At 39.8% G+C, this 20,678-nt stretch overlaps 1 protein-coding gene across 1 annotated transcript in view; it reads right to left on the bottom strand.

The window, feature by feature from the left end:
* Positions 1–20,678, bottom strand: part of si:ch211-51h4.2 (uncharacterized) — a 142,946-nt gene that overhangs the window by 110,824 nt on the left and 11,444 nt on the right. Inside the window, exons 2-5 of the mRNA XM_049588059.1 lie at positions 15,052–15,093; positions 12,853–12,926; positions 8,529–8,597; positions 8,007–8,106 (exon numbers count right to left, since the gene is read on the bottom strand). Coding sequence (XP_049444016.1) covers positions 8,007–8,106; positions 8,529–8,597; positions 12,853–12,926; positions 15,052–15,093 — 285 coding nt within the window. The remainder of the gene's footprint in view (positions 1–8,006; positions 8,107–8,528; positions 8,598–12,852; positions 12,927–15,051; positions 15,094–20,678) is intronic.

The following is a 20,678-nucleotide window of genomic DNA, read 5'->3' as shown; positions in this document are numbered from 1 at the left end:
AATGTTCCCTGTGCCACTGGCTGCAACACAAGCCCAAAGCATGATTGATCCGTCCTTGTGTTTAACAGTTGGACAAGTGTTCTTTTCATGAAATTCTGCATCCTTTTTTTTCCAAACATACCTTTGCTCATTGTGTCCAAAAAGTTATATTTTAACTTCATCAGTCCACAAGACTTGTTTCCAAAAAGCATCGGGCTTATTCAGATGTTTCTTTGCAAACTTCTGACACTGAATTTTGTCAATTTGCCAGCCAACATGCCTGACTGGCACTATCTGTTGTTGATCTAAGAACTATACAATGATGGTAGAAATTAGCTGACAGATGATTTTTAGGTCCATTGACTTTAAAGTAATGATCCCATTGAACTTGCTTTGAGTTGCTCTGTGGTACTAGTTAGAACTAGTAATTACACAACCAGTCAAACACTGATGGCCAGACAAAATATGGCAAGGTACACAGACAACAAATTAGCCATTATACTCAGTGGCATAGTACAAGCAGCTGACAAATGTAGACCTAAGAAACTACTGGTTTCACTAAATTGATAAATTTTCCTGTAGTCTACGCTTGAGCAAACGTGACAAGTTAAAAAAAAAAAAAAAAAAAAGGTTTTTAACACTTGCCAATTATCCTGTCAAGGGAAAAGAATCAGAGTGAAGTTTAGAAAATAAGTAGCAGGTACTCGCTGACACATAGCCTGAAGAGCTATGTTGTGTTTGGTGAATAGGTCTAATGCCTGGTACACACTACGCGATATCAGCTCGATTCTAGACCAGCGCAGTGACCTACAGTGTCGGGATGGATCATGAACGACAACGAGTGTCGTACACGATAATCCATCATTTCATCTCATGTAGTCTGTCATAGTTAACAACAACCGACGCCATGTCTTGGACGCCTCACGATGTTCCCACAGAAAATCTAGCATGTTTGATTTTCGATTTGTCGTTCACGACTGCTCCCGTCACTTTGACCAATAGTAACACAGAGTGGTCTGCTGCTGTAGGCAACTGTATGACAACACCCCAGGGTTTTAGATACATTCTCTAGGGATGTTACCACAACAGAGTATAAAAGGAAAAATTATGGCGTTAAACTGCAGAACAACTTTATCAACCCAGCCAATTGCATCAAGCTAGCAAACAATGTTACTTCTTTAAAATGGAGACAGACATAAAGTAAGAAAATACAAAAATAGTGCAGAGGCTACCAGCTTAATTTTAAACAGACTACATTATAAACGGACTGTTATTTATTAATCCCTCTGTATTTTTATATCTTTACTTTTTATCTGCTCCCATTTGCATTGCGCCGTAATTTCAAACTCAACACTTCCTTATCTTTTTCAAATTAAAAGCCCCGTATAACTTCAGTTGAGAGAATCCCTTCATTTTCTAAATTCGCTTTTATCGTGAAACATTTGCAGGAACTTGTTGTGGAGGATTCAGTGACTTGCATGTTTGCATACGGTACTTTAAATGTAGCTCCTGGCACATGAACAGACACAGTGACTGAAATAATAGTAAAACTAATAAAAACAGGAAAAGAATAACCTGATGACATCACACATGTCGTGAAAGATGACGGGGGATGATTGGTGTGGACCATCGTGTACTAAGTCATGTCTGTTGGCCAAGTCACGGCATGATTTTATGACTCCACAATCGCATAATGTGACATAGTGACTGTCAGAACAGACAGAAATGTCGTGTAGTGTGTACCAGGCATAATTGTCTACTTTGTTTCCAATGCCTCTTCATGCACAACTGCACAATACGCTTCTGAGATACAGTAGGTGATTGTCACATCCAGTCTCTTATTTCACATATTTACATACTGGAGAATTTACTGCCTATGACCAACCATCTCCACACATACAGTACCACGAGAGGTCAGTCAGTGATTTAAAGCAATCAGAGCTACATGCTTAGAGCCTACGTCACACAACATGGCTTTTAAAGTCCTCAGATGGCTGTACTGTTTACACAACTTCCTGTCTTGTAAACAGGGGTCTTGAAGTCGGTGTGTTTTTCCCACTACATGACTGACAGGTGAAGGGGGTCACACACTACAAGATCTTTCACCAGGAGAAATCACCAATAATTCTTGTGATGTGCGGGTTAAACCACAACCCACGGTCAGGACCCCTAACTAGAAAAAATCAAAGTCAAAAATGGACAAAGTCTTGTTCAGACTAAGTTATAACGCAAATAACTTACAGAGACACTGAGTGCAATAGTAACCCTTCTCCTCCTCTCTCTCTTTCACTTTCTCTCTCTCCCTCTAAAAAACACACACCTTGCACAGCACTGCAGTGCTGCTTGTCTTTGTCCCTAACATGTCTCTCGCTCTCACTGGCTGTAGCTCATCAACAAAGTCCCCAACAGATATTGATATTTTGCCTGCTAGATATCTGGGGAGCATCTGTGATGCATCGCCGAGCCTCTCAAGTAATCTTTAAACAGTTCAACGCTGATATGTGAGCGCCAACCAACGCTGATTTGCTTCTGATCTGGGGCTTTTGTTGCAGAGCTCCAAAAACTGTCAGCATGAGGAAAATCAGGCACAAGGCACTTTATGACTGATGAATGTGTTCCATGATTGCCATAATTCTCAATTAACATATCTACAGCCATTATCTGTCAGAATTTTCATTCAAGGCAGCACAGGGAAGAAATGTTATCATCTGTACCAACCAAGCATTTATTCTTTCTTTATTCTTTATTGAGGATCCTCATTAGCTGATACCACAGTAAAGACTACTCTTCCAGGGGTCCACAGAAAATGCAAAATACAAGATATTAAATTATCACAGCATAGATAATTTACAACATCAACAAAATAAATAAAACAAAAACAACAGACAGCAGTAGTCATGTCTGATGTGTCTCCACATCAGTAGATCATCAAAGCAAACCAATAGAACCATTAAACTAGGCACATAGAATTCTAGAAGAATGTTATAGTATATGTGCACATACAAAGAATCTGACTCTGGTATCTTGTTGCTGTTAACGTTAATACACAGACACACGGCTGAAAACAAGGACAAGATCAAGTTATGAGTGCCATTTGTGAATATGTGAAACATGTTGTTTTTTTTTCTCCACATGAACCCGCTATCCTTTCAGAAGTGTGACGAGAGAATTTGGCACTTTATTAGCAAATAATAGGCTCAGCCTGAAATAAGCCTCATCACGAATCCACCACCAATAATCATGCCTGAAAGGTTTTCTGCATATTGTCTGATATCCCTGTGGGTCTGAAAGTGTAAATACATCTGTTAGTGTTTGGCCACATGACGCTTATAATGGAGATGATAAAAACAGACAGGTGTGTAGTTGTGTGTGTGTGTGTGTATGTGTGTGTGTGTGTATGTAGGGGGGATTAAACCTTGACAATTGAATATTAAAATAGTAGCTGGCTATTTTTCTTCAGCAGATCTTTTCCCATTGAGGGGAAAAACATCTTTTGTTATTCAGTGTATAAAAGATGGCTTTGTCATGCTGGTTGCTCATCCAAACCAAGGGCAAGGACTAGCGACACTGGTGCATGCACACATACTAATACACATATGATAAATATGTGCCTTTGGTGACTATGTAATGCAGCTGGAGACAAAGGGCCACTGGACAGAGGAGTTATTGAACCCAACCACACATTAACAGTCTCTGCACATGAAGTCTAATGTTGCATGGATAAAATAACAATGCTAGGATTTCATTTCTGTCCAAAGGGTTCAAGTACATGAAACAGCTTAACACGAAATCGTATTTGAGGCGTGATAATTACTGAATTGTACTGCCACAAATGCAACATCACTGAGGAAAAAAAAACATACTCACGATGCTCTTAAGTTAGATAGCGGCATTTTCAAATTTTTGAATAATGGCTGTGACAGACAAATAAAGGCCAGCTGCTAATAAAGGCTGTACAGTTGTATGCCTCAGTGAACCAGTCAAGTTGCTCTTACAGTTTACATCCATTTCTGTAAAAACGTGAATGCTTCATCAAATCTTCAACCCGACACCACAGAGGATCTATACAATCAATACAGTTTCCATGAAATTCCAATTAGTGCGTTCTTGAGTCTATGTGGATGTTTGTGCCAAATTTGTGAAAGTTCCCTCAAAGTGTTCTTGAGATATGTCTGACAGAATGAGATGAAGGTAAGGTCACAGTGACCTTGACCTTTGACCACCACTTCTAATCAGTTCATCGTTGAGTCCAAGTGGACATCTGTGCCAAATTTGAAGACATGACTGTTCTTGAGATATCGCATTCAGGAGAATGGGGCAAAGTGACAACCAGAGAGCAAAATGCTGTTGGCCACATCTGTCGCCAGTGCGAAGGGCATTAACACAGCAATTATTGAAAATTTTCAATCAACACCACCACTGTGGTGAGAATGACATGACTGCATTGTTGTACTGATTTAGTGCTGTGGATGTTTTTTCCTAAATTTATCAAGATACTACTAGAATATAATAATATACACATGAAACAGACATTGCGAATAACAAGTATTCTCCCGCTAGTTAATGTTCCAGAAATTACTTTTACAAATTAGGCTTTAGTGTGTGTATCTCGCCAACAGAGATCAGTTTGATTAATATCTCAGTATACAATCAGTGATCCGAAACATCTAGTTAACAGATCGATATAATTCAAATCAGCCCTGTCCTGATGTAGCAGGTTATGGTGCAATATGATGCAATTCAATACTGTGTGTTGCAATAGTGTGGACATTTGCACTGTAACTTGATGAATCTTATAGTTCTGAAACTGCTTGGAAGAAATAAATCCTGATACCTCTTCATCTACTGAGAGAAAACTGTGACCTTGCAATTCAGAATCTCAATTTTGTAATACTCCCTAATTTCTAGATGATCCCTTTGTTAGATATTTTACCACAAGCATATACCATTTTTCGGTATGTAATCTCTTCTTTTGAAAAGTTAAATCATTATAAATATAATAAGGGCATATGACATTTGTCAAAAACAACTGTTTGCATGTGAGTAGAGGTGTGTGATTCATCATACTGAAGGCTATTTGGATCAGTATTAAATAGTCAATAGTTGCCCTTAGTTACTCAAATCAGGGTTTGATTGCAATGTGACAGGAAGTCTAAGTAGGCCCTGATGAGTGGAAAAAGCAGACAAAGGCCTCAATCACACAGAAAAGGTTTTAGCAGTTGGAGGCAGCCTTTTGTAATTGTTTTTAATGAGAATTAAGCTTTTTGCTCACTGTTCTTGCGTTTCTGTGCTCTTGATCCCTGGCATTTTTGCCAGAGTGCTTTGAGCTCGAGTTGAAAAAATTTCAATTCAGTGCGGAAAATGCCCCATGTCATCTCCACTTTTTCCCATTGTCCAATCGGATGATTTGAGAGGTGGGCCTTCTGTGGTGGTCACAACAACAAGTTTACAGTTGATAAACAATGGTGGAGAAACTGATGTTAGCAGTTGCTGGGTAACCAGAGCTATATGGCCTGATGATAGACAGCAGGTTGTCAAACTGTCTCCGAGTTATACAAAGAGTTACAGTGGTGGAAAAAAGTTTTCGGACACCCTTAAAATTTTAATCTCAATTATCAATCTCAACAATCTCAAATATTATCATGAAATATTTGTGGAAAAATCTTTTTGTGTTTCAAAAGGTGTGGCTCCATTAGACAGATACAAACAAATACAAATTATATTTTTTTGTTTATTGTTTACAAGAAAAACTAACAAAACTAAATTCTTGACAGTTTCAATATGTCAGTTCTCAACATTGTCGGTATCAAAGTCAACAAATAACAGAGAATGTGTTCAAAACTGAACAAAAAATAAATAAACCATCACATCATCAAATTAATATTTAGTAGTCCTGCCATTGGCACGTAATCCTGGCTGGCATGTTCCCCACGAGCCTTTCACACTGTTGAGGGGTAATCTTGTCCCATTCTTCTTGAATTACTGCTTTTAATTCTTCTAAATTCTTTGGTTTATGCTTTGAAACAGACCTTTTGATAATCCAGATTTTCAGTGGGGCTCATGTCCAGGGACTGAGCTGGCCACTCTAAGACCTGGATACTGTGCTCCTGCAGCCAAGTTCTACTGGCCTTGGATGTGTGGCAAGGGGCATTATCTTGTTGAAACATCCAGTTTTTACCTCGACGGAACAGTGCACGCGCAGAAGGGAGCATGTGGGTTTCGAGAATGGTACAATACTTGGTAGAGTTCAATGTGCCATCACAGACAGTGAGATGACCAACACCAGCAGCACTCATGCATCCCCAAACCATGATACTGCCTCCACCATGCTTGACAGTAGGTACTGTACATGCTGGAGATAATGCTCGCCTGGCCTTCTGTGCACTCACATTAGTAGGAGGAAGATAAAGCTGGAAACTGGACTCATCTGACCAGAAAATCTTCTTCGAGTTCCTGGCTGTCCAGTTTTTGTGTGCCTTGGGCAAAAGTCGGAGGGCTAACCTCTGTCTCTCATTGATCAGGGGCTTCTTGATAGCCTTGTAGGACCTTAAGCCATGATCTAAAAGTCGGCCACGTACAGTGCGGGTGGAACACTGGACACCAGTTTGGTTTGACCACTGCTGCTGAAGCTCCTGTGATGTCATTCGGCGGTTTTGCCTGCACATGCGGCTCAGGATGCGGTCATTTCTTGCTGAAGAAACCCTTGGACGCCCAGATCTTGGTTTGTCTTCCAAGCTGTTGGTTCGTCTGTATTTCTGCAGAGTGTATCCAACTGCTGAAGGACTGCATCTGCACTTCCTGGCTATCTGGCGGCAGCTGTACCCTTCCTGGCTGAGAATCTTTATCTTCAGGCGTGTTTCCTGCGTTAGGTTCCTTGTTTTAGCCATTTTTGTGTCTGAAGAACTTTCAAATGTGCTGGCTTTATGTAGACATGAAGCTTGGCAACAAAAATTGTGTCTTTTAATAAAAAGAACGACTTTCATCACTGGTACCAAAATGACCCAATACTCAAAATTTCTTATGTATTTTTATGGAACCAATCAATTTTTTAGGATTTATTTAGTATTTTGGCTGTGACTGTACTAAAAGAAATTGCACTTGAAGACCTAAGAGTGATTCTTAATGCAATATTTCACAAATGCATGGGGTGTCCGAAAACTTTTTTCCACCACTGTATATAAAGTAAGTCTAGAAATGGTCATCATGGAGGCAAAGCTCCTGGACCAACTGGTGGTACTCCACTTGATCCACGCTCTTTTTTAGGGTCTCATGTACCCGGATCTCTATTTCCCTGTGCTATTTGTTGACAGCCTCCCACCCTCAACCAGAGGTACAGCAAGTAGCCTCTGTCTGTCCATTTTAGGAACTAGCTACTAACTACTGATAAGTGAAATAAATAAAATAAAAACATAAAGAAATAAACAGTAGATTGATAACATGGGAAGGTTAGGGTAAGGAGGTCATGGAGTGGTTGCCTGGCAACAACAAAAAGGCGCAGAAAGTGTATTTTTACTCGTGGCATTCAACGCAGTGCAGTGCACTTCACTTTTTGCAACCTGCAAAATGCTCTCTATGCAGTCAGGGCCTAAGAAGGTTCAATTTCATTCTTACCATTAAAGAGATGAATGGAATGAGTTAAACATGACTTGTGCACCACAGTATTCTTTGTCATGTACTGCACTAATTCTAGCGAGTTATCTGGGTACTCCATGACTATTATATTATTCATATTAACAGAAAGATTTAATCTTTAAAAAAAAAAAAAAGCTTAAATAATGGCGGGCAAATGAAAATGCAGAGGTACAAGTTTGTGCAACACCTTGAAAGCCAGTGAAAATATGCTGTGAGAAATGAAATGCATCATCCAGCAGGTTTTCACTGGCAAATGAGCAGGGAGATCTGGGCACTTGCGAGATGGAGGAAGGTTTACCACAGATCCTTTACAGACACTACCCACACTGTTGTAATACGAAGGTGTTTGAAAATCAGCAAAGAATGCCCTTAACAAAAAGGGTTTTTTTTTTTACCTGCTTCTGCATTTTCACCATCATCCTCCTCCTCTTCCTCTGTGGGGGCTTGATCCTCCACACCCACCTGATCCATCACAATACACTCTGCCACACCTGTCTAAGATCAAATGAATCAAAGTTATAATTAAAAAAATGTTCCCCTGTCAACATTTATCACCAAAATTCATGACACAGTATACTATAATATATGTCATTTTAACGGGAGCTTTACTTGGTGTGCAGATCTAGTTAGTTCTAGCTAGTTCCACTGTCCTGGACACATCTGCCGATGTCCTGGACACATCTGCTTGGTCCAGTCAAAAGAAACAGCATGGCAAGTTTGGCTGTCATCCTCTTAATTTTCAGTCACTTAACATCTCCATAAATAAACTCCGTCAGTGTCTTACATTGTCACTGAGGCTCCTCAGTGTATTCAAATAGGTTCTGCTTTCATCAGGTGTTGGGTGTCAAAGTCTGCGCTCAGGGTTACCAATAGAGCCTAACAAGTAAAAGGCATGCAGGTTATTTTTAGCTGCTTACCTTTAGAGATTCTAGCTGCATCACCTGACATTTCTGAAGAAGTTCCACAAACAAGTAGATAAGCAAGGCCTGCATAACAGAGGATAGAAAATATATTTTTAGTACTTGAAATGGATGTAGTAAGTTCATGACATTGCATGTAGCCTCAGAGACAGACAAATCTGTGAGCTCATGTTTTATTCGCTCTTGCAGATGTGTCTGGTCCCCCTTCTGTTCAAACGGGTACATTCAATCTGAAAACAGTGTGCACTGTTTTGCTTTGGTTTCCAGGTTGAACGACATGTTTTCTTAAAATGGTGTTAAACAGTGTGCAACGTGCTTTGAAATACGATTTCTCTCATTTTGTGGGTGTGTCCTAGGTGTAGCAACGTTTATATAAATAAATAAATATGAATGAATTTAGGTTGTGACGTTAGGTGACCAAGATTCTATGTCAGGACGTCAAATGTCAGCGTCAACAAGGTGAAATTTTGTTTGTTTTTAGTTGCGTTGTTGGGTCACCAAAATGTAACATGTTCCAAACATCTCATCATAACCTCATCTTGATCTAGAGTAACAACATTCAGTCTTAAGTTATTAAGAACAAAACCCAACGTCTACAAAACTTCATAAAATTAACATCCACACAACGTGGAATTGCAGCGCTATTGGACATTTAAAATATCGTCAACCCCATTTTCATTCCAACCAAAATTTAACGTCTGTCTGACAAAGGGTCCACCATATTTCTGACATCATACTGATGTCCAGTGCAAGCTGGGCAAATTCTAATATTTAGAAAATATTAAGATATTTACTTATACATGGAGTTTTTGCTTGTATTTCACATCCTGCTTTGACAATGTGAACACAGTTTGTTTTTCAACACCAAAAATGCTCCTTTGAATTGAATTAAACTACATATTAAAAGGCATTGTGCTTGCGTAACACAACAGGCTGTTCAACCTACTGCAGTTTCTCTTTAAATAAACATCACACTACATTTTGTCGGGGCTGAACGCAACCAAGATTTCCGCCATCCCTGTCCTGCTTCAGGCCAGTCACAACAAATATACAATAACCTGTGGTAAGATACGATAAGATAACCTGTGCCATGTCTGGAAAGTGGGTTAGAGCACACGGTGGTGACAAAATGCTTTAACACTATCCCCGCCATTGATGAGATTTTCTGTCATTTATGACAGAATGCTGTCCTGCCACTGACGAGGTATTCTGGCAATCCAGTTTTCACTGTTATAAGACAGGGGGCACTGTTACACATCTTGTGAAATAAAACAGCACTGCTGTGTCAAAAAAACAGAAGAAGATGTTGTTTACAGTAATGTAGCAGCTTGTAAACCACATGAAAATGCGGGGCTGATGGAAAAATTTATGGTTGCCCTGGAGATGTTGATGGACTCAGAACTTCTGAATCCGATTTGGACAAAGCAAACGAGTTTGGTGGGACGAAACAGGATCACCATGAGGGTGATCGTGACACAGACAAGACGACCACAGAGGAGAGGGAGACAGCAGAACACTGAACAATCACTGAAACTGGCAAGGTTTTCCGCTAAACTTCAAACAGACTATTATCATTATTATTATTACTTTCATTTATACAATTCAAACTGACAGAAGGAAATGCGAAAAAACGAAAAATATAAATGTGAAATTGATTTTGTACTTGTAAATGAGCTTTTTGTCCGAAATGGGTTTTTTTGTTTTTTTTTTGAAAATGCACAAATTCGTGTTGATAAAAAAGGAATGGAATAAGATAGAATAAAATGGGGGTTTTTTGTTTAAAAACAGAAGGTCTCCTCTTTAGTTTCATGTACTGTTCATATATTCATAGAACAAAATATTCTGTGGATCAAGAAAGATTAGTGAATATGATTGAAAATGCTGGCGGTGGCTGGCAACTTTAAAGTAATCCTCTGGCAGGGACAGTGTTGACTATAGAGTTGAATAAGTAACATTACTATTGTGCACTAGAACTATCATAGGCTGTATACAACATTGATTGATTTGACATCTAAACCAATCAGCTCTTAGATCAAGCTGTTTTTGCTTTTATTTGCATGTCGTCACAGTCAGGATCAAGTGGGACAGATATCTAAGCAGAATGCATTGTGAGTCGATTGCCAGTGACTGATCCTACGCGGGCCTGGCTCACCTTGGCCCCTTCCCGTTGGTTGATTGATTGGTTCATTGATATGTTTTGACTGACCAGAATTTCATCGGTTGGAAAATCACTAGTATGACTCTGATAAGGACATGTGTCCATCACAGCATTTTTTTTCCCAGCTGAAAACGCCAGCAGTTGTTGTCAGCACTTTCAACATGTATGTCAAGGTAAGTCTTTGTGGTATTTGTTCTGCCCCCTCTCCACTGTGATTGAACAGCTGGGTAAAAAGTGACAGTGACCAGTGTTTTACCAAAAGCTGAACAAGCTGAGCTTTCATTTTTCAATCAGAAAAACAGATAAATAATCCCAGAAGACATTCAGTTTCAGATTATAATGATGAATTTATTTTACAAAGTCACAGTAATGACAAAGCAGGATTACAAAGCATTTGAAAGGGATGTGCACTGGAGCCCTTGTTGGACTGGCAGGACAGCTAGCTTTCCACAGATATTTAACATTAGTAACGTTATGTTGCATATGATACAGTCGACCACAAAGTTAACTTCTATAGTATCCAGCATGTCCGATTTTTCTCATCAGTCTTGTTCAATGCTTAGGCGTGAGAAGGACTCACGAACTCAGCTCCTGGAAAAGCTTTGCTTCAGAGTTAGAGCCAGAAGGTTTTTTTTCAGTTAACATTACATTAGATATCACATTTATTTTTTACCTGCCAATCAAACAATTGCATGAGGCATTCCACTTGTCCAAACACAGTTTACTTGACCCAATCAAGTGTGAACGTTGAGCCTCTTGACAGGAAAGATACACTTTAGTGGACACACAATAGCCATGTTTTTACCAAACAAAACATGGCATGGTACCTTTGTAACCAAAAGTAACCCTTCAGACATGATACCTATACCCTAGGTCTGTTTAGCGTTTCCACCACAGTATAGATCAGAGACCATGTTTTCCCCCATCAACCAATCAGTGGTTAAAAAGTAGGTGGGATTTCAGTTGACCGAGATTTTCTTTGGTTGACCACAGCCCTACATATCTGAAGGCCTTGTAGGTTGAGCACTACAGGAGAAACATGTTGCAATCAGTTTTCTTTTTAATATAAAGTAGTGATCAGGGACCATATTCACAAAGCTCCCTAATACAAAGAGTTGCTCCTTATGACGAAATTCTAACAGAATCTAAGAATTGTGATGTTCTCTTCTTTCTTCCCCAAAAAGTTCAGACGAGGTCCTTGTAAAGATAAAAGTTATTCACAGAGCCTCTTAGACCTTAAAGAGCTCCTAAGATGAAAATCTGTTAGTAGCAGGGAGGAGGACCTCTAAGAGGTAATTTTCTCCTGTGCTTAAAAGCACTTTAAGCACAGGAGAAAATGGTGAAAACACAAAGAGGTCAGAGAAATGTTCTCCAAAAGCTGGATGACAGTGAATAAATGAAATGCTACCAATTAAATCATGCAGGGATAATATGTGTGGTTGATGCCATTAGGGATACACATTCATTTCCCTCCTAACACTTTAACACCAGAAATAAAATGATCACAATGCTAAGATATTTGGAAAACTGGAAAAATGCAACAGTGCAGCAGTGATCACACTGACAATGACAACACTTTCACAGTCAGCAGTTAATTTCATTTCCACTGGTTGTCCACACCTTGCAGGCCCCACAAAGGGGCGTGTCTGTGACAACCAATCACATCTGTTAAAATAATGCATCATACCTAGCAATGGGGTCAGCCACACCTCCTTACTAAGGTAAAAGTTTCTGTCACTTACTTGGTCAGAATAGCTTTCCTAAATCACTCTTAACCTGGGACTACTTACTAAAATATTTTAGGCAAAGGAAGGAACTCTCTGAGAGTGTTCTCAGAATGTTGAACATGTTGAATGTGAAACACACTAGGGGGCCATAATAGGGCGAGGGGCTGTATTCATTTTTCCATCTTACAGGAGAATTTGAGTAATCTCACCTGTGTCATTTCTTTTTGTTAAAGGCCTTAGGCTGAGCTCTAGCAATCTTACATACTAGAAGTGAATTATATTAATATTTGTTATAATAGGTGCATCTGCTTGTGATGATTCCTAAGGGTCTAACTGATCAGACTGATTTGTGCTCATTTCACACTATCTTTAATCTACACAGACCATGCCAGTCTTTACAGAAAATAAGAGTCCTAAGAAGCAATGTATCACTTACCTGGACAAAGAAGCCAACAAGAAAGGAGACAAGGAAAGGCACCAGTCCAGCATGGGCTATCGTTACTGGAAGACCTAGAAACAGAAATGATGTACAACCATTTGTGAATCTGATCCCACTTCAGTAGTTCTGAAAGCATGTGTCCGACTCTTTGTCAGCATATCTACCTGCCTGTCTATCACTGTCTCTGCTCGTCTTTCTCGCTCATGGCACTCCTGTCCGCTCGGGCTCAAACTCACCATAAAACTTTATGGATAGTACTGATTTCAATATGAGATTTAAGTGATTGAACAAGTATTAACTTGGAAGGGCTCCACCTTTGTGGAAGTACATGAAGACCCTGCTGAAAACAAAGTAGTTAAATGTAATGTCCCATGTAATTTCCACCTCTACAAAAATCTCTCTGGTGTTAACTACACTTCATAAACCACCGTTAAATTTGCTCTGCCAATGACAGCCAAGAGATGGACAGAGCCTTAATTATGTTCCAAATGAACTGATATTATAAAAAGGAAGTCTTGTAGAAAGAACAAATACAGTTCACCAAAGTTTTTACCATCATATTAGTTGAGTCAGATAATATTAGCGAGGAAGTTAACAAACAGCTTAAGTCAAAGGGAGTGTGAAATGTAGGATGAAATGAATGTTGCGAAACAAACATGTTCTCTTGGGTAAGATTATTTTTCTTTAGCTACTGAGCTCTTTAGCAGAAATGTGATGTTGTGAAGGTTTGTGTTTTTGTTCACTGGTGCAAAGGAAATATCCTCTGTTCTTTCAACAGTGGTTTGTGTTGTGTGCTAACCGGCTAACTAGCAAAAAGACAGTCTTCCTGTTCTCCTTTTTGAGTGATGATTACAGAATACTGCTGTCTGCTGGTATGGTGTCATGCAGGCGCAGAACAGACGTGCTGGTTGGCCGTCAGCACTAGTCTTTGCAGTGTGTTCACATGCAACTTTTGGCCAAGACACAGATGATGTGAGGCAACGCAACAGTCGGCTTTTTTTGCCGCTAGTTCTCTTAAGTTGCCTTTAAAGGTGCAATATACGATGTTCAGAGTCAGCTGACAGCATTGACAGTGCTATCAGCATTGCTAGGGCATTATGAAATCCGATTTTTTTCCACAAGTTCTTTGTTTTACAATTCAAGCACATTCAGTCTACAGAAAGAGTGTCTAATCATGTGGTAAATTCAACATTTCAACAATTCAACAGGAAAATGTAATAAATATCAATGACTTTGATGTTACAACATTGCACTTACATTGCATTTGTTTTTAAATCAAAGAAAGTGCTTCAATATTTTTTTAAATAAAACACTCTATATTTTCCTCTGCTCTAAATATAACTGTTAGTGTAGTTTTTTGGATGACTGAGCCGTCTCAGAGGGCCTCCTCCAAATGTCTGCAGGGTCCAATGATAACATTCATTGTCAGGATGTTTTTTTCCAGCAACCCAACTTAATTAAGTAATCTCCTTCACAATTTAGAGGGATTTCTTAATTCATAAAGCAAGCAGGTAATGGTTTTTTTTTTTATATACTTCCAGTGAACATAACCTAATTAACCTTATTTCCAAATATGTACTGTATCTACACTGTGGTAACACCTTATTTTAAAAGCAGATGTAGTCATGTGTGTATCCTGTGCCGTTTTAATGCATTTACAGGTCAGAATACGGGTGCCAATCCAACTTTAGCAGCATGGTTTGACCACTGAGATGTGAGTGACGGCTGGCTTGTTACAGAAACATCAAACACTGCCTCTTCAAACACTGACTCGAGATGCACAGGACAGGGTCAAGCTAACGTTAGCCGTTGCTCACATCTCTGTGGTCATACCAGCTGTTGTCAAAGTTGGAAACAACACAGGCAAAGCAGAGAGAAGTTTCGGTGAGCAGCCCAGAGGTAGTAATGTCACTCGCTAAGCAAGTTCAGAGAATTACTTAAGTTGAATGTTTTTTTTTTTGTTTTTTGTTTTTTTTTTTTGGGGGGGGGGGGGGTTAACTCTTTGAGCATTGGCCCAAACAACTGGTTGATTGCCCTATGTAACCGGCCCCGGTGTGTGTGCCCTCAAGGACTCCATTACTCTATATCTTCACGTATCAAATAATGGTTTTCTGCTATTATTGTTCTGAATGTCTAGTATTGCACCTTTAATGTTTCAGATTTTTCTATCTTGAGTAAGAAGATATAATTACTCACCTAAGATTCCAGTTCCCAGTATCGTTGCAATGGTCAAGAAATCTAGGTACACAAACAGAGCTTTGTCAGATCAATCAGAAAGTCACAAAATTCACACCTACAAATACAAAAAAAAAAAAAAAGTCAACAAGTTCTTCTCATAATAGGTATTGTTGTGCTCGGACCTTTTGATGAGTTGTAATCCTTTGTGCGTGGGTGGAAAGTACTTCACACAACAAGGAATCTTCATTTGTAGACTTTACTGGACTTCAGCCAGTAAGTACAGAACATACATCTCAATGGCACGCTTTTTAGGTTGGGTTGTGGCCTCTAGCTCAGGCACAGAACAGCAAGCTAGGCTGTCAATGCAGTGAGCACCGTTCAACATCCAACAACAAACTGAAAACATGGTAATGTTGTTACGTTCTCATGCACACTCACATGACTCTCACTAACCAATCAACATGCTATATTTAGCAACACATAGCAAATTCTTATGACAGGATAACGGAGGGTCAAACTTAACATTTGTGATCTACCTTACAGTATTAAAAAAGTAAAAAACTAAATTTTCCCCTCAAGGCTGTATGATACATATTCTAAAACACTGATGTTTCACATCCATCTTTAATCAAGCAGAACAGATGATCTGTGCAATCAGCACCATCACCAACTCAGTATCTGACCAAATGTCTCCCTCTATGTTCCTGAGTTATGACGCTGAGTAATGACCAGAAAACATGTAATGTCACGGTGGAGTCAACCTTTAACTTTTTGCATACAAAATGTCATCATTTTATCCTTTTAGACATGTGTATGAAATTTTGTCATAATTAGCATATGAATTCCTGAGTTATGGGCAAAAACATATTTTGGTGACCTTTGACCACCAAATTCTAATCACTTCATAATTGAGTCCAAGTGGATTCCCTCAAGGCCTTCTTAAGATAATGCATTCACAAGAATAAAACGGACACAAGGTCACAGTGACCTTGACCTTTGACCACCAGTCTGATCAGTTCTTCTTTAAGTCCAAGTGGATGTCTGTGCCAAATTTCAAGAAATTCCCACTAAGGCATTCTTGAGATATGGACGGACGAACAACCCAAAAACCAGCCATGGCTACAGTTGGAAACAAAATTATTCAACCCCCATTGCATATTAGGCTTATTGGCAAAATGTACAATTTTTCAGCTGTTTGCAATAAACAAAGTAGACAAGAACAGTTGAAATAGTTTAATAAAACTAATATTACCATGGTTTTTATCCAAATTCAACACAAAATGCTACTTTTAATCACTACTGCAGTCTCAAAATTATTCAACCCCCTGTCTCAAGCACACCTGATGCAACTAATCACAATTATTCAACCCCCTGTTTCAAGCACACCTGGTGCAACTAATCAAGGGCTTTATTAATTCAGGTGTGCTTGAGACAGAACACATAAATACCTGGACTGGCTAGAGTTTTGTTGAGAGTGACATTTGATTGCATGTTAGAAATATGGCTAAGTCAAAAGAATTGTCCAAAAAGTTCAGAGAAGAAATCATTGCCTTGCACAAACAAGGAAAAGGATACAAAACGATAGCAAAAGCTCTGAATGTTCCTAGAGATACAGTTCGAAGCATAGTTCGCAAGTTCAAAGTTAAAGGAACAGTGGCTACACTACCTGAACGTGGCAGAAAGAGTAAACTATCAGCGGCTGCCACCAGATTCCTGAGGAGGCAAGTGGTCAAAAACCCTCGAGTGACGAGGAAGACTTGGTGGCAGCAGGCACTGAGGTTTCAGTTTGCACAATAAGGCACATACTAACCACCGAAGGGCTCCATGCCGGGACTCCAAGACGTACACCACTACTGACCCAAAAGCACAAGATAAGTCAGCTCCATTATGCTCAAAACCATATAAATAAGCCACAGAAGTTTTGGAATTCTGTTCTGTGGAGCGATGAAACAAAACTGGAACTTTTCGGGCCTATGGAACAGCGGTATGTCTGGAGGAAGAAGAATGAAGCATACGCTGAAAAGAACACCCTGCCTACAGTGAAGCATGGCGGTGGCTCAGTGATGCTCTGGGGCTGCTTTGCTGCCTCTGGCACTGGAAACCTGCAGCGTGTGGAGGGCACGATGGATTCAGTCAAGTATCAGGAAATCTTAGGTAAAAACGTCATGTCGTCTGTGAGGAAGCTGAAGCTTGGGCGTCATTGGACCTTCCAACAGGATAATGATCCCAGGCATACCTCAAAGTCCACCAAGGCTTGGTTTCAGAAGAAGAAATGGAAGATTCTAGAGTGGCCGTCACAGTTGCCTGACTTGAACCCCATAGAAAATCTCTGGTGGGATTTGAAGAAGGCGGTTGCAAAACGCACACCCAAGAATATTACTGAACTGGAGGCCATTGCCCATGAGGAATGGGCTAAGATTCCTCAGGAACGCTGTCTGAAGCTGGTGTCTGGCTATGCATCACGTTTGCAGCAGGTCATAACAGCAAAAGGGTACTCTACTAAGTACTGAAGATGCTTGTCATGAAGGGGTTGAATAATTTTGAGACTGCAGTAGTCATTAAAAGTAGCATTTTGTGTTGAATTTGGATCAAAACCCTTGTAATATTAGTTTCATCGAACTACTTAAACAGTTCTTGTGTAATTTGTTTATTGCAAACAGCTGAGAAATTGTATATTTTGCCAATAAGCCTAATATGCAATGGGGGTTGAATACATTTGATTGCAACTGTATCATGACCCCGAGCCAAAAAACAAAACAAAACAACAATTCTAAACAAAGAGGGTCTAACTCAGAGATATGACTGCGAAAGTGAAAGACTGAAAAGTAGAAGTGTCCAATATGTTTCCTCACAGGACTGACAAGAGTCATTATTTATGAGTCTGTCGATGTGCACTGCCAAGTGCACCTTTTCCTCCTGCTAGTGCAATGTCAACAGCAGCTGAGACTCTGTTTTACTGCAAGTATCCTTTGTCAAGATGAAGACTGACAACATGATTTGATTTGCACACTTTTCTGGAGAATATTTTTAAAGTCATTGATTGCCAGTCTAATGTCAAGACTCTTGACTTGAGTCTGACACGAGTCCAAGTCATCAGTCCACATTTCTGGAATTTAACAAACGTCAGTATTAAAATAATAATAATAATAATAATTCTATGAGTTGTTGAGACTGTTTCACAAAGGTGTTGAGTCAGCTCTTTAATTTTAAAGGCTGTGTCAGAGACAGTTCAGAAAAGCAGATATATGATAGGCAGGACTGCACTGGAAAGTCTGCTGTGTTGAAAAAACAAACCCACATGACCCACAGCCAGCACAAACTCAAATAAGTTTAGTACCAGCAGTGATATCTCAGCTGAGCTTTCATAGCAGCTGGTCCCCCTCTACTGCTCCATCTGCTTTTTCAATCTACTCACAGTTGTAGAGCAAAATACATTTCTTTTAACTGCACAGTGCACACATCATCTCTGAGATCATTCATTCTCACACAATCAGTGTGTCCTACCTCACTGATATCGCTGTTGGATTCAAGGCCAACACTATAGCAAAATAACCCTGACCACAGACTCTACCTCACCTACCTTAAAACTGCAGCTGCAGGTATCAACATACACTGACACAACAATAGGTAAGATAAAAGAGGCTGTAACCATCCGCTATACACACCCTAAGGACCCCAACATAACAACCAACTCAACAGGAATGATGTTACACAAACTGCATACGGTTATTATACTGCAGTATGTAGTTTTGTTCAGTTGTTATACTCGTATGATGCTGGCTGCCATTTGTGTATGTTTTCATATTTGTTAATGTTCTCTAATAAACTTATGGATGCTATTTCCCTCTCAGGAAAAATAAACTTAACTGACTAAAAGGGTGGTTTGAATAACTGTGGGTACAAATTTGAAGCCTTGACAGTGTATTTGAAACCAGCATCACCTGGTAGCTTGGAGCTATACACAGTTCTACAGGGAAAAATGACACTTTGATTACAGTAAAGTAACAGAGGTGAAGCCCATACAAGGCAAGCAATGCTAGCATTAGCAGCTACTGCTCAGTGATGTTGCTAGGTACGCATTCTGCATACATGATGCATTAAAATCTGAAAGGACACAGTAAACGCTGTGTTTGGGGGACGCACCCTATTATTTTCCAGATAATGTTTAAATCATAGAAAACTGTGGCATTGTGTCAAATTACTTATTTTGAAAGTATTTCTCATGTCACAGAAACCACTGAGAGCGAAACTCGTGGTCTGGATCCTATCATACAGCCAGTGATGTGTTTGGGTTTTTATCCTGGTGCTCTGGATGCCCTGATACAGCATTACTGAAAACGCTAAACTCAGAAGGATTACATTGACCAAAGACCTATGGTAAAGATCAAAAAGGAAAGAAAGTGATTTGTTTTGGTCACACTTATGTTACTGAAAAAGGCATAAATATTGCTAGACATATCAACGTTTCAAAAATTACATAGTATATAAGCTGACTTTGTCATCTATTGGTTGAAGGGATGGTGGATGGCAAGACACCCCGAGGCAAGATGCCTGCCAAGCTGCAGACCAACAAACATCAATACTTGTGTTGTTTTTTAGGTGCCATAGCATTGTTCCGACCTCTCAGTGTTCCGACCTCTCATTAGTCCCACGTCCCGTTGTTCTGATATCTGATTATACTAGGCTATACTGTATTTGTGTACCATAGAGGACAAGCAATGCAACAAAAGTAGGCTACTGGTCGAGATACAAGTGTCATAGAGAGGAGAGAATGAAACACCATAACCTCCTGTTATTATCTCTGGGGTCGGGGTTGTGTGGGGAGCTCTCTGTGGTGCTGAACGGCTCCCGGCGGGCGTATTTCTGCTTGATGGTGCGCCGCGACCGGCTCTGGGTCAGCTGGGAAAGGCTTGAGGCGGAGCAGGCTCACGGCTTATGTGTTTGCCACTTTCTTTTTCATTTTAACCCACACCATGATCTTTTCCTGACCCTAACCAAGTGGTTTTTGTGCCAAAACCTAACCAGACCTTAACCACAGGACATCATGATGATTTCTGAACAACGGTACTTCGGAACAATGGGTTTAATATGGTTGGAACAATGGGGTGTCAGACCAATGGGTTGTTGGACCAGTGGGCAGACCCCGTTTTTTATTGAGTCATTAGCTATGTTTCCATCCAAAAGTCATTTGAATCATTGGGAAATGTGCATCAAAAGAAATACGAATCCTGTGTGTTTCCATTAAATGTACGGACTGTGGTGAAAACTACAAACTCGCCCGAGTTTTCCGCAGAACCGGAGACAAAACAAGTCTTGCATTCTTCTTCTTCAGGCTGATGGAAACATGGCTATTGCCGTGTGTCCTGCTGCTAATGAGAAATGGCTGCTTTTGCTCCTGAACCCAGTTATTTCAAGCCAAAACATAATCTTTTCTTGTACCTAAACCTAACAGAGTTCAATTAAATTTCAATGTATCCAGTTTGCAAAGAGTGCCAATATTTTTTTTTTTTTTTTGGGGTGATTGGGTTGGCTAATCGCTACAGAATCAAATCAGTTTTTTATTTGCAGTGCTATGAGTAATATATGTATCTATGTTGGATCCCCATTAGCCAATTTCCTGCGGAAAACCTTGGAAAGTATCGACA

This window comes from Epinephelus fuscoguttatus, linkage group LG10 (assembly GCF_011397635.1).
Source record: "Epinephelus fuscoguttatus linkage group LG10, E.fuscoguttatus.final_Chr_v1".
Lineage (NCBI taxonomy): Eukaryota > Metazoa > Chordata > Actinopteri > Perciformes > Serranidae > Epinephelus > Epinephelus fuscoguttatus.
This window is presented reverse-complemented; position numbering and strand designations above follow the sequence as displayed.